The following is a 15,480-nucleotide window of genomic DNA, read 5'->3' on the forward strand; positions in this document are numbered from 1 at the left end:
AAATATTATTCTATTTATAATATTAATGAACTTAAAGAAAAAAAATTATAAATACTTAGGTTAAAAAATAAATTATATATAATATAAAGAGGTATTACATATATGTGATATAACAAGTATAAAATGAACAATGCATAGAATAAAGGGGGAGTTTGATGATTGTTCAAAGCTGAGGCCTGAGAGTGAAAAACCTAAACACTTGATCAGCATAATTGCCTTGGAGCAATTTCTAGGAAGCTGCATTTCACCACTTGTTTAGAAAGTAGAAATGAGAAAATAAGTTCCACAATAGTTTGACGAACTGAGTAATACAAACCTTAAACAAAAAAGTACCTATAATTTGAGTAGAATACTACAATTGAATTTAACATGCATTGCACTTGCTCAAAAAAGTAGCAAAGATTCAATCGTTAATCATAAAGTGACGTCGACACAGATTATAGTATAATAAAAACAATATTAATGGTTTCTGGTTCAAGTTTTAACATTTGAAATTTGTTAACTTTCAAATAAATAGGTTTGCCTATTATACTATACTTTGACTCTATCGCGGTCTTGGTATTTGAAGAACTACAATATTAATTCAAATGACGTCATTTAATTTATTAAGGCATCACATTGTTGGAATAGTAGAGTGCTAGGAAGCTCCCTTTATATAATTTTTTATTTCCTCCCCCCATCCACGTTTACTCTCAATATTTTCCCTTCCCCTCTCTATATTTGTTTTCCCTCCCCCCCCCTCTCCCCTCTCTATATTTTTACGTAGCTTTTGTTAGATCCTTGTCAATCATCATATTGGTCATAGTAATCACAACAAAGTTCTTTCTTATTTTATACTAGATCTTAAAAAAGAATTAGTAGTGTGCACGTACGTACGGCGACAGTACTAGTACTGATCGAAGGTGAGATAAGTATACTATAGAGCTAGCTATGATGATGGAGGTGGATCATGAAGATAATGGAACAGACATTGAAGCTCAGCGGAGTTCCCCGCTGTCAATGAATGGTACTGAATTAAGTAATATTTCTAGTTTGATCATCATAAGGAGGTTGGCGTTCATTTTCCTATCTATTTACAAGTTCATTGAAGCTGGCGCAAGCATATCATCATCTCTTTCACCAGTGTCATCGTCGTCCTCATCATCCAACACAACCTTTTATACTCCTCATACCAGCTTGAATCTTGAACATGGAGTATGTATATCACAACCTTTCTATTTCATTTGTTTTAGGAGTATTGACTCCATATTTTATATTTTTTAGTTAGACTTGATAAATTATATAATTTTGTATTTATAGTATTATTCTTTTTGTGAAACATGCATTTTATGAAATTATGTACTTTTTGTTTTTATGATTAGTATAATTAAAATATACTAAATTGAAAAATACATATCAATTAGTTTTTATAATATTAGTCAAGATCATATGTTTATTAATTAATATATTTTCAAAAGATAATACATATCTTAAATATTCAATTTAATATCATGTATAAAGGGCATTATTTGTCTAATATAAATTTTAATTTTAAATAATTAATTTTAATTTTTAAAATTAAATATAAACTTATGATTACACTTGTGCAACAAAACAGTACACTTGTAATTAGAGGTGTGTATTGGGTTTTACGGTTTGAGTTTGTACTATTTGGTTTGGGTTTTTTGATTTTTGATTTTGAAGAAGTGTAACCCAATCAATTTGGTTTGGTTTGGTTTGGTATTTCTCTTTTTGGTTTGAGTTTTTTCGGTTCGATTAATCGGTTATGTCGATAATTAGAAACATAACAAAGTTATATTTGTAATTTGAATATATATATATAATATTTAGTATATTTTTTAATATATATCACAAGTAAAAACATAAAACACAATATTTAAAAGTATATTAATTATAGATGTCCAAACATAAAAATAAAAAATAAAAAAATCATAATGAAAATAACTAAAAAGAAAGTGGTTAACTCCAACTTATATATATACACAAATCTGAAAACTGAATCAAAATCCAAACAAAATAAATTACAAATCCAAAACCGAATCAAAATCCAAAACACCGATCCAAATTAGAATTCGATTTGATTTGGTTTGATTTTTCGGTTTAATCCAAAATAGTGCATATCCCTACTTGTAATTACACTGTGACAAACAAACAAGTCAGCGTAATTACTAGGTTGTATAATTTACTAGCCTGGTAATTACTACAATAATAATTACACCAATTCCAATCACCTAGTGGCTTTCCAAACATACTATTACATATTTCTTAACATCTAGTATTTAGAACATTATCTTTTTCCTATTCCAACTATATCATTGATTTGCCCCTCTAAGTTTTTATTTGTACAAGAGTTACATTTATGGCATAATCTTTATCCATAATATCATAATCGATTAGATAATTAACTGTCACTTGTAATTTATAGATGAATACAGTCACTTTATAACTCTTTCGCTTAAAATTAAGTTAGGAGGTGAAAATGTTGTGAAAATATTTTAATTGCTCTATATTTAACTTATTAGATATTTTTAACATTTTAAATTATGATAGGGGTGAAATGGTATTTCAACTTTACTTTTGTGGCTTCATGTTAAATAATAACAAAAGTCTCACATTGATGGCTAATGAAATTAGTGATCTCTTTATAAGCTTGGTCAATCATCCTCTCTTTAATCTAGCTTTTAGGGTGTGAGTAAAGTCCAAGACCTAATTTTCACACTTCTCACTCTTATAGTATGACTAGTATTTGGGCACGCGCGTTGCGCGTATATCCCTTACTAGTGAGCATAAGTATTTTTCAAAATTGCATCAATATGATAAATATATTCAAAAATCAATGACATCCAATATCTAAAATGTCCAACTTTGAAGATTCTTAATTAGTACTAAATTGATTTTAATTTCAATTTATGAGTTAAAATTTGATATGAATTTGTCAAATTTTAGTAGTTTTTATAGAGATATTATGTTTTGATCAAAAAATAATTAAGTTAATTAAATCTATAGATTACAGGCTTAATATGCTCATATCATCAATTAACCGTTGTCCTACCTCCAAAATCAATATTACATTTCTAAACGAAATTCATTTGATGCGACTCAGCGCAATTATAATATTTTTTGTAGTTAGAAAAGGAATTCAGCATTTCATTTATATTTTGTCGACTGTATTGTTAAAATTGTAATTGAGAAACAAAAAGACATGTATTGTTTTATGTTGTCAAAAAAAAAAAAAAAGACATGATAAAAAATAATATTACGACATGTGAGTGATAAGTAATATAAATTCTGAAGGAGAAAGGGAGGATAAACTATGGCTCAAATAACTAAAATAATCAACTAAAATTAAAGCAAAGAAAGTTAATATAATTTCGTGAGAAAAATAACCAAAATATGATATTGTATTGATTCCTTTATTTCTTAACATGGGTTGTTATCCTCCCTTCTTTCTTTTTGGACTAAAGCTCCATTAAAAATATTAAATCCAGACAAAGAAAGTGAAGCCAAATAGGCAATGAATATCAAATCGCTCAACATGCCATAGCTCATAAATACATTTTTTACTTTTATTGGGTTATGACGGTTAATATAAAAAAATTCAATACTTAATTAGCTTTACACACAAATAAATCACATGAATCTGCATATGAAAATTCAATAAATTTGATCTACTATTAACAAAACAAAAAAAGAAAAAAAAAAGAAAAACCAAACAAAGAATATTGTGCTAACAAAAAAATTATGTTAGAAGGAAATGTCACTTACCCCATTTGTATTGGCACAACTCAAAGTACAGTTCTATGCGATTGACACAGAAGCATCTCATCAATTGATTTACCCTGCAACAAAAAAAATCATCTCATAAGCTATTGACACAAAATTAAAAATTTTATTTTATATCAGAGATCAAAATCGTAAACATCAATCAAACAATATAAACTATATGATAAGTAAGAAGTAAGAAACAAAATAAAAAATAACTTGAAAGAACATACACATGAATGGAGCATCGGAAAGGACAATGTTCCTATGATCTCTATCAAACTCATAAAACAAAATGTAACGAACAAGAAGATATACATATATGAAATGAAAAGACAAGGATCATAGTGGAGAATGTAAAGAGACAACAATTTCTTTAGATGATTATTAATGAATAATTGTCTTTTTAATGTATCTATTTTATGTAAAAATATATATTTTAAGTACAATATAATATGTGATATGATTACTATTTAATATTTTGTTAATTAAATATTTAATATAGGGATAAAATGGTAATCCAATATTGTACTTTGATGCTTCCCACTTTTAATATATATGCTTTCTGTCTACTCAGAACTCTGAAGGTGGTGGAGATGATAATACTGTACAATCAAACAATGAATAATTGTCTTTTTAATGTATCTATTTTATGTAAAAATATATATTTTAAGTACAATATAATATGTGATATGATTACTATTTAATATTTTGTTAATTAAATATTTAATATAGGGATAAAATGGTAATCCAATATTGTACTTTGATGCTTCCCACTTTTAATATATATGCTTTCTGTCTACTCAGAACTCTGAAGGTGGTGGAGATGATAATACTGTACAATCAAACAATGAGATTGAGCTTCAGCCTCATGATCAGAGTACTCATCAGCAATGCTTAAAAATTAGTGAAGAGATTGTGAAGGAGAAAAAGTTGGATTGGAGTGATACTCATGATGTTGACAAGGGAATTCATGTTGCAGACAATTCTGGTCGTTACATGCTGAACTTCACAGGGTATGCCCAGTGCATGATCCGACAACTGATATGTAAGGAACCAACTATTTTGCTCCTTGCAATTGCTGCAATATTGTCGTTTATCTTTGGAATCAAAGAAGAAGGTGTGCAGAATGGTTGGTTTGAAGGAGCACTTCTGGTTGTGATTATATTTGTGATTGTTTCGTTTAAGCTAGCACGTAATTGGTACAAAAGACACATTTGGAATAAGCAAAATGAGAACAGAGCAAGGAAGGACCAGCCGTTTATTTCTGAAACGGACTCCAGTTTTTGTGCTGACTTTGACAAGTTGAACAATTACATACATATTAGTGGGCTGTCGATTGGCATTTTGATCACTGTGGTGCTGTTCATTCGCTTTAAATTAGGCTATAAAGATGATGAGAACGGATATAGATTGGAAACCAAGGAAGAACCAACTGAAATTGCATGGATAATGAATGCCGTGAAGAAGGTTTTGACAGAATCAAAGGGAGCAGTGAGAGTTATGATAACTTCTCTTGGTATCACACTGGTGGGGATAACTGAAGGAGTACCATTTCTTATTTCAATTGCAAGGGCATACTGGTATCCAATTTTTGATGTTAAGATGGAGCCAGTCAACACCATCTGTATAGAAAAAGTTAGCTGGCTGAAAGAGCCAAAATTGAAAGTTACCCAGTTTCTTCTTGACAAAAAAGATGTTACCAAGATACCACCACATGTCTACAGTGTTCTCTCTGATGGAATTGGTGTGTCCCCTCTAACTTCTCAAACAGCCTACCACAGAGTAGAAGAAGCAATACTCTGTTGGGCAGAAAAGAACACGGGTATGCAGAGAGACACTTTGGATAAGCAGTTCACAATAGTGAAGAACAATGATGATGAGATGAATCCTTTTGAAGGACCTTGTAAAGTAGTCATAGAGAAAAATGGAGATAATGGGAAAGAGTACTATTCATATTTCAAGGGTCCTACTGATTCAATATTGCCAATGTGTTCAAGTTACCATGACATGACGGGTGAAGTGCAGGATTTGGATGACGAAACAAAGAGTGACATTGTTCAAACTAACAAGAAGAACATGAACGTAGTTGCATTTGCCTTCAAACACACTCAGGATGCTGTTGAACTTGATGAAAATGGCCTAACATTCATTGGTATGTTTGTCTTAGAATATACTTTCAATCTAGACAACATGAGGCAAGCAATTGCGATTCTGAAAGAAGGCGGAGTGAAGATGATATTTGCCTCAGAAGAAGATGTTGAAGTGTTACGTACCATTGTTGATGAAACAGGATTGCTCAACTCACATGAAGCTCTTGTAGTTAGGGGCGAAGATGCTACAAAGGAAAATGTTGATAAAATGTGCATTATGGGAAATTCCTCTCCCGCGTGCATGCTTCTTTTAATAGAGCAATTGAAGAAAAGAGGAGAAGTTGTGGCTGTGGTAGGAGAACAAGCATCTGAAAGTAATGTGGTTCTTGAAGCAGCTCATTTTGGCCTGCCTGTGGTGACTAACTGGCCTGAAACTGTAACTTATGTGATTAACAGCATCAAGGGAGGAAGAATTGTTTGTGAGTATATGAGGCAGTTCATCCAAGTTGAGATAATCTTTGCAATCAGTAGCTTATTAATAAACTTCATACTGGTTATATTAGATGGAGATGACCCGTTAACAGTCATTCAGTTGGTATGGGTTAACCTTCTTGTAAAATTTATTGGAGGGCCAGCTTTGCTAATTACTCAGCAGGCCACAAGACAACTAAGGGATGAGCTTTCTATCAGACCAAGAAAACAGCCAATTACCAAGGGCATGTTGAGAAACATACTTCTTCAAGTTTCTTATCAGACTGGTATTTTTGTATTCCTTCAACACAGAGGAAGTGCAATACTGGGCATCACTCCAAAAGTTAACAGATCTATAGTCTTTAACGGGTTCGCTCTGTGCCAGCTTTTTAACATATTCAGTGCAAGGGATTTGGAGCAGAGGAATTATTTCAAAGGTCTCGGTCAAAATTACTTGTTTTGGTCATTGTCTGGGCTCTATCTTGTGTTGCAGTTTGGATTCATTGAATTAGAGGCTTTCTTGTTTAGCAACACGGCACGACTGAATTGGAAGCAATGGGCTGAATCCATTTTAATTGGAGTTGTTACATGGTTGCTTGATGTGATAGTAAAATGGGCATCACAATACATAAAGATAGACACATATTGTGATTGTGGAGTTCTTCACCTAGCTAGAAATTGGTTACAGTGTTGGTTTAGGAGGATCAATTGCTGTTACTGTGGACCAAGAAGTACACCAAATCCAACTCTTGCTTCCTTGGATTCTTCAAGATCCACTAGCGGAAAGGTATTATAAAAATTTGTCCATACAGCCTAATTATAGTACAGTTCAAACAAAAGTTTTTCCTAAAATTTTGGATTCAAGTTGTAGTTGTTGTTCTTTTGCAGGGCTGGCTAACAAATATCACACGTCGTGTTAAACCAACCAAGCATAGAGCTAATACTTTGATGGATTAATCATATGTTGCAGTAGCTTCAATTTTGAGTACATATTTTCCACTGTTTTCTATTAGATACACTTGACCAACAGTAAAGTTGTTTCCACGCGACCGGTAGGTTATGAGTTAGAGATGTACTGGAATCAGCCTATGATGCTTGTATCAAGTAGGATGCCTACATCATACCCTTCAAAGGCATCGACCCTTCCCGGACCTACGTCAATGAGGGATGATTAGTGCACTAGGCTGTCCTTTTTAGTAAATTTATGTGAATTAATTTCATCAAGTTTTTTGGTTCTTGTTCTTGTTCTTGTTCTTCTTTTTACTTTTAATTTAAATTCAAGAATGCAAACTTATTACTATATAGTACTAATATACATAGAAAGCAAGAGTTTCATGAATTTCTAACACACAGAAGTTTGCTCAAAATCATAAAGCAAACTAGTGAGTACACATTCTACTAATTGGCTCGTACAAGAAGATAAATATTTCCAATATCATAATTCATATATATGCAAAAATATAACTTAATTACCTCGATCTTTTTTTTCTCAAACTTGGTGTAATCTAATAGACAAAGCTCTTGTTGAGGAGAAATTGACAAACCAGCAATGCCATTGGAAGAGAGTTTTCTTCAGCAAAGTCAACTGCCAGTGGTCGTTTCTTTACTATATAAAAATATGAAACAAAATATATGGTCCTCACAAATATCCCAACATGGATTTTATAAGAATATTTTTCTTTAATTTTGGACACATTTGTCTTTTATCAAACGTGTCTTCAATAAATATTAATGTGTGAGTAGGTAATGTAGAAAATGTTACTTTATCTATTTCAATTTATGTTACAAAAACTTTTTTAGTTAGTTCTGAAAATAATAATAGTACTTTTTTTTATAGATATTTTGAAATAATTTAACTTCTAAAAATTTTGTTTAAAATTTTTTTTAAAAAAGAGAGAGAATAATTTATAATCATAGAAATATGTATGATTAACTTTAAGATCTTAAGTTTAAAAGTCATTTGAAATTCATTTGTGAGTAGATAATCTTGAAAAGGTTACCATAAGGAATTTGTTACTCCATCTATTACAATTTATTAATGTTACAATTTTTTTTAGCTAGTCTTGAAAATAATTATAGTATTCCTCCGTTTTAATTTATGTGACACATTTCGGATTTCAAGATTCAAACAAATCTATCTTTGACCGTAAAGTTTTCTTATATCTTTTAAATATTTCGAATTGTCAATTATTGTGACTTATAGTACTTTTTACGTAGCTTACAAATATATAAATTTCATTTTAAATAAGTGAAGATTTCATGAGCAAATTATTGGTCAAACTTAAAACTGGCTGACTTTCAAAAAACGAAATGTGTCACAGAGGGAGTACTTTTTCTATAGATATTTTAAGATAATTTAACTTATAAAAATTCTGTTCTAAGAAAGTAAAATAATAAGTAATTTATAATCATAGAGAAATTTGACTGTAAAATTTTTGAATTTTTTAAAATTTGAAAAATATCAAAAAAATATTTTCACTCCAAATTACTTATAAAAATTCAAAAGCAACTTCAATTTGTATTCATGACCACACACTTTTAAGGAGTGTTTAACCATGAAGATAGTGAGTATTTGATTATTATTATTTTTATATTAATGTGTTCTTTAACTTGGTCTCAGTTTGCATCTATGTTCTCCAACTTCTGGTGTGTACAAGTAAACACTTAAATTAGTATAAAGTTGAACAAGTAGACGCAAGTGTCCTACTTGACATAATACATTCAATTTTAATTTATTTTAAAATTTTCAATTTTAATTCAATTTGCTCATTTAACACTGAGAAAATTAAGTAATACAAATAGTTTAATGAAAGTTGTAATATATTATAAGCCTATACACCAACAAACCTTCCCACAGTAGCCTATTTGAGGAAATTTTTTATGGTGGAGGCATATCATATTGTCACATTTGTATGAGGAAGTTTTTAAATTGAAAAAATTGTCTCACTCTATTATAACTTTTTTCTCTTCTCACTACTCCACCTTCACCTTCTTCCATTTGCCCCTCGCGCTAACATAAAATACTTTTTATTTTTTAAATGTAATTTACATAAACTTCATTGAGTAAATTACAATAATTTAATGACAAAATCAAGTCACAGTGGAAACTAGTTAATGTCCTTAAAATGTATGACAAAATCAAGGCACATAGTCAAAAGTAGTACAACTATGCTTAAATTAATATTTTCTTCTTTTTTCTCTCTAACATCACTTATCCAATCCCTTTCTCTTATGTATTTTGTTTCTCCTTTTTTTCATAAACTTGATTTTCATTTGTTAAAAATCAGATAGAGATAAATACATTAATACTAATTCAAATAACTAATAAACATGTTTAAAAAATAATTAATCAAAACGTATGTTCTTGACCTCGTATAAATTTGACTGTATCATTTGTAGAGTAAACATAATGGAGTGAGACCCACTCCATTATGCAATGAAATTATGTGTAAATAAATTAAAATTATTCGATGTTAGCTGGAGGTGTAAATGGGAGAAGGTGAGGGTTGAAAAGTAACAAGATAAAATGACAGGTTGTAACTGAGTAAGAGCATGTTTGGCATTATTGCTAAAAACGGCTTATTTTTAGAAGCGTTTTTTAAAAATAGCTTTTCAAAAAAATGTTTTTCAAAAAAAGCAATTTGTGTTTGAAAAATTTATTTAAAAGTGTTTTTGATAAACAATTTGTGTTTGAAGAGTAAGAAGATAAAATGACAAGTTATAACGGAGTAAGACCCACAATACATATTTTCTCAATTAAAGAAATCGCTCACACAACTATGAGCTGTAACTTTTTTTTTTTTTTTTTGTGAATTTACAGCACTAGACAAAGTGTCTAATAACTTTTAATCACAAAGTAACGTCGACAGATTCAAGTTATATTATTATAATTAAAGTAATGTTAATTGTTTCTTGTTCAAATTCTAACATGTGAAATAAATAGGTTGATGCCTGTTATACTTTTAACTGTTGTCATCCTCTGTTTGAAGGACTAGAATATTACTAATCAAAATGACTTAATTTCTGTAAGATAATCTTAACTATGACCTTTGTTGTAGATAGTGCTTGGAAGTTGCCTTTGATTTTCCCCTCTATGTAACTTCTATTAGATCCTTTTCAGTCATCTATCACTATGAGATTCTATTTCAAGTATGATAACCGTACTTATCACAAAAATAAGTGCTTTTCTATTTTATACTAAATCACCAAAAAATTAGTGTGCTTGTACTGCGACAGTAAGTGTAGAATATACCTAGAATGATGAATGAAGATAATGGATCAGACATTGAAGCTCAGGGGAGTTTGCCGCTGCTAATGAATGGTGAATTCCGTAATTCTACGTTGATCATGAGGAGGTTGGCGCTCATTCTCCGATCTACTTACAAGTTCATTGAAGCTGGAGCAAGAATACCATCTATTTCTCGAGTCTCATCCTCCACCACAACCTTTTATACTCCTCTTCCCAGCTTTAATCTTAAACATCAAGTAAGTATATAAACAAATATCTTTATCGCTACCTATATATACACACGTAGTTATTAAGCATATATGCTCTCTCTCTAATTAGGATGCAGAAGGTGGTGAAGATGAAATCCAGGTTGTTGAAATTGTGGCTGATCATGATAATACTGTACAATCAAACAATGATCACATCGACATTGATCAAAGTACTCATCAGCAATGCCTACAAATTAGTGAAGAGATTGTGAAGGAGAAGAAGTTGGATTGGAGTGATATTCATGATGTTGACAAGGGAATTCATGTTGGAGACAATTCTGGTCGTCACATGCTGATCTTCACAGGGTACATGATCCGACAATTGGTATGCAAGGAACCAACTATTTTTCTCCTTGCAATTGCTGCAATATTGTCGTTTGCCTTTGGAATCAAAGAAGAAGGTGTGCAGAATGGTTGGTTTGAAGGAGCACTTCTGGTTGTGATTATACTTGTGATTGTTTCGTGTAAGTTTGCACGAAATTGGTACAAAAGACACCTTTGGAAGAAGCAAAAAGATAACAAAGAAAGGAAGAATTACCCCCTGTTGATTTCTGAAACGGACCCCAGCTTTTGTGCCTGTTTTGACAAGTTGAACAATTATATACATATTAGTGGGTTGTTGATTGGCATTTTGATCACTGTGGTGCTGTTCATTCGCTTTAAATTGGGCCATAAGGATGACGAAAATGGATATAGATTAGAAACCAAGGAAGAACCAGCTGAAATTGCACAGATAATGAATGCCCTGAAAAAGGTTTTAACAGAATCAAAGGGAACAGTAAGAGTTCTGATAACTTTACTTGGTGTCACACTGGTAGGGATGACTGAAGGGGTACCATTTCTTATTTCAATTACAATGGCATATTGGTATCCGAATTTTGATGTTAAAATGGAATCAGTCAGCACCCTATGTATAGAAAATGTTGGCTGGTTGAAAGAGCAAAAACTGGAAGTTAGTCATTTTTTTCTTGACAAAAAAAATGTTACCAAGATACCGCCAGATGTCTGCAGTGTTCTCTCAGATGGAATTTGTGTGTCCACTCTGACTTCTCAAACAACCGGCCAAAGAATGGAAGAACCAATACTCTGTTGGGCAGAGAAGAACATGGGTATGCAGAGAGACACTTTAGATCAGCAGTTCATAATAGTGAAGGACAATGATAGTGAGATGAATCCTTTTGAAGGACCTTGTGGAGTTGTCATAGAGAAAAATGGAGATAACGGGAAGGAGTACTATTCACACTTCAAAGGACGGGCTGATTCAATATTGTCAATGTGTTCAAGTTACTATGACATGAAGGGAGAAGTGCAGGATTTGGATGACGAAACAAAGAGTGAATTTGCTCAAGCTAACAAAAACAATGTGAACGTAGTTGCATTTGCCTGCAAACGTACACAGGTTGTTGAACTTGATGAAAATGGCCTAACATTCATTGGTATGTTTGTCTTAGAAGATAATTTCAATCTAGACAACATGAGGCAAGGAATTGAGATTCTGAAAGAAGGTGGAGTGAAGATGATATTTACCTCGGAAGAAGATGTTGAAGTGCTTCGTGCCATTGGTGATGAAACAGGATTGCTCAACTCACATGATGCTCTAGTAGTTAGGGGTGAAGATGCTACGAAGGAAAATGTTGAGAAAATTTGCATTATGGGAAATTCCTCTCCCACACACAAGCTTCTTTTAATAGAGGAGTTGAAGAAAAGAGAAGTGGTGGCTGTGGTAGGAGAACAAGCATCTGAAAGTAATGTGGTTCTTGAAGCAGCTCATTTTGGCCTGCCTGTGGTGACTAACTGGCCTGAAACTATAACTTATGTGATTAACAGCATCAGGGGAGGAAGAATTGTTTGTGAGAATCTGAGGCAATTCATCCAAGTTGAGTTAATCCTGGCAATCAGTAGCTTATCAATAAACTTCATACTGGTTATATTAGACGGAGATGCCCCGTTAACATTCATTCAGTTGGTATGGGTTAACCTTCTTGTTACATTTATTGGAGGGCCAGCTTTGCTAATTACTCAGCAGGCCACAAGAGAACTAAGGGATAAGCTTTCTATCAGACCAAGAAAACAGCCAATTACCAAGGGCATGTTGAGAAACATAATTCTTCAAGTTTCTTATCAGACTGGTATTTTTGTATTCCTTCAACACAGAGGAAGTGCAATACTGGGCATCACTCCAAAAGTTAACAGATCTATAGTCTTTAACGGGTTCGCTCTGTGCCAGCTTTTTAACATATTCAGTGCAAGGGATTTGGAGCAGAAGAATTTTTTCAAAGGTCTCGGTCAAAATTACTTGTTTTGGGCATTGTCTGGGCTCTATCTTGTGTTGCAGTTTGGATTCATTGAATCAGAGGCTTTCTTGTTTAGCAACACGGCACGACTGAATTGGAAGCAATGGGCTGAATCCATTTTAATTGGAGTTGTAACATGGTTGCTTGATGTGATAGTAAAATGGGCATCACAATACATAAAGATGGACAAATATTGTGACTGTGGAGTTCTTCACCTAGCTAGAAACTGGGTACAGGATTGGTTTGCCAGAGTTAATTGCTGTGACAGTGGACCAAGAAGTACACCAAATCCAACTCTTGCTTCGTTGGATTCTCCAAGATCCTCTAGTGGAAAGGTACTATACAGATTTATCCATACTGCCTAATTACAGAAAATTCAATAAGGTTTTCCTTTTTATTCCTAAAACAATTTGGATTCAAGTTGTACTTGTTGTTCTTTTGCAGGACTGGATAACTAATATAACACGTCGTGTTAAACCAACCAAGGATAGAACTAATACTTTGATGGATTAATCAAATGTTGCAGTAGCTTCAATTTTTAGTATATATTTTCCACTGTTTTTATAGGGGTTAGATACACTTGGAGCAACAATAAAGTTGTTTCATGTGACCTATAGGTTACGGGTTGAACCATACTAGAATCAGCTCATGATGCTTGCATCAAAGTAGGCTGCCCTTTAGGGGCGTCAGCCTTTCCCGGACCTAGTCAATGCGGGATGATCAGGGCACTAGGTTGCCCTTTTTAGTCTGTAGGGGCTAGTTAATTTATGTTATTTCATTTCGTCAAGTTTTTGGTTTCTCATATGTATTGGATGGAGATAAAAAAAAGAAAGGTTTGTTCTTGTTCTGTCGTTCATCTTTTCACTTTTAACTAAATTCAAGAATGAAACCTTATTATATAGTACTAATATATACAAAAAGCAAGAATTTTATGGATTTCAAACACATGGAAATTTGCTCAAAATCATAAAGGAAGCTAGTCAGTACACATTCTACTAATTGGCTCGTACAAGAAGATAAATATCATATTAATATAATATGCAAAAATATAGCTTAATTACCTCGATGTATTTTTTCTCAAATTTGGTGTAATGTCTGTAATGTATTAGACAAAGCTCTTGTTGAGGAGAAATTGACAAGCCAGCACTGCCTCTTTCTTTGTTGTATTTCATCCGCTAAAACTTAGTAGAAAATGCACGATGGCTCACAAAAACATTTTACAGAAATTATTAGCACAAATAATTAACATCTAGAAGGTTGTAACTACAAAATATACTTGGATATTAAAAAAAAATAAAATTCTAAAATGCAATGAAATAATTAACATCTAGGTTTGAAGGTAGAATTGTTCAAACTACAAACCCATATATGTTTGAAGTTTGTAACTTCAACCCCCAATTTTTAACCCCAATCACATGTGCGTATTTTTGTTGTTAGTTGTATTTACCAATTACTATGTATGTATATCAGGGCAAGAACAATTGATAATGTGTACCCTATTGTTACATGTAAGGCTACAATTATTGATCGAGTCCAATTAATGAAATCAAAAGAAGTTTTAAATATTTTTTTATTTCTACTCTTAATATTAACTAACTGCATAAAATAGTAGTAGTCAAATTTAATAACGATCATAAAAATAATATTAAACTTTGTGATAAATTCATAAAAATAATATTAAACTTTGTGATAAATTCATAAAAATATTATTCTATTTATAATATTAATGAACTTGAAGAAAAAATTATAAATACTTAGGTTAAAAAATTAATTATATATAATATAAAGAGGTATTACATATATGTGATATAAATGAATAATGCATAGAATATAGGGGGAGTTTGATGATTGTTCAAAATTGAGGAAAATTTTGATTTTTAAAGCAAAGTTGGAGGTGAATATGTTTTTTTTTTTTTTTAAATACTCACTATTTTCATGGTCAAACACTCCTGGACAAAAATGTGTGTGTGGTGAGGTGGTGATGGTGGGATCATATGAAAAATTGTGAATACCGCGTTATAAAAAGGAACCAGCGTAAGGAAAATTCTGAACAAAATGAGTATTAACATTTCGCGACACAAAGCTGAGGCCTGAGAGTGAAAAACCTAAACACTTTGACCAGTATAATTGCCTAGGAGAAATTTCTAGGAAGCTGCATTTCACCACTAGTTTAGAAAGTAGAAATGAGAAAATAAGTTCCACAATAGTTTGACAAACTGAGTAATACAAACCTTAAACAAAAAAGTACCTATAATTTGAGTAGAATACTGCAATTGAATTTCACTTGCTCAAAAAATTAGCAAAGATTCAATCGTTAATCATGAAGTAACGTCGACAAATTAAGGTTATAGTGTAATAAAAAC

At 31.8% G+C, this 15,480-nt stretch overlaps 2 protein-coding genes and 1 long non-coding RNA gene across 3 annotated transcripts; 2 read left to right on the top strand and 1 right to left on the bottom strand.

The window, feature by feature from the left end:
* Positions 1-68: 68 nt before the first annotated feature.
* LOC125849081 (uncharacterized) lies at positions 69-7,935 on the bottom strand. The gene is made up of 3 exons (XR_007444582.1): positions 7,800-7,935; positions 3,766-3,839; positions 69-237 (listed from the first exon to the last, which is right to left on the bottom strand). It is a non-coding gene; the product is annotated as an uncharacterized LOC125849081 (long non-coding RNA).
* On the top strand, positions 902-7,474 carry LOC125849080 (calcium-transporting ATPase 12, plasma membrane-type-like). Its single transcript, XM_049529088.1, has 4 exons — positions 902-1,194; positions 4,340-4,369; positions 4,570-7,113; positions 7,215-7,474. The coding sequence occupies exons 1-4, from the start codon at positions 931-933 to the stop codon at positions 7,281-7,283; spliced, it is 2,907 nt and encodes a 968-aa protein (XP_049385045.1). The 5' UTR covers positions 902-930; the 3' UTR covers positions 7,284-7,474.
* A 2,542-nt stretch (positions 7,936-10,477) lies between the features above and the next one.
* Positions 10,478-13,630, top strand: LOC125847467 (putative calcium-transporting ATPase 13, plasma membrane-type). Its single transcript, XM_049527081.1, has 4 exons — positions 10,478-10,486; positions 10,572-10,811; positions 10,894-13,452; positions 13,562-13,630. The coding sequence occupies exons 1-4, from the start codon at positions 10,478-10,480 to the stop codon at positions 13,628-13,630; spliced, it is 2,877 nt and encodes a 958-aa protein (XP_049383038.1).
* The last annotated feature ends 1,850 nt before the right edge of the window (positions 13,631-15,480 follow it).

Source organism: Solanum stenotomum, chromosome 12, assembly GCF_019186545.1.
Source record: "Solanum stenotomum isolate F172 chromosome 12, ASM1918654v1, whole genome shotgun sequence".
NCBI lineage: Eukaryota > Viridiplantae > Streptophyta > Magnoliopsida > Solanales > Solanaceae > Solanum > Solanum stenotomum.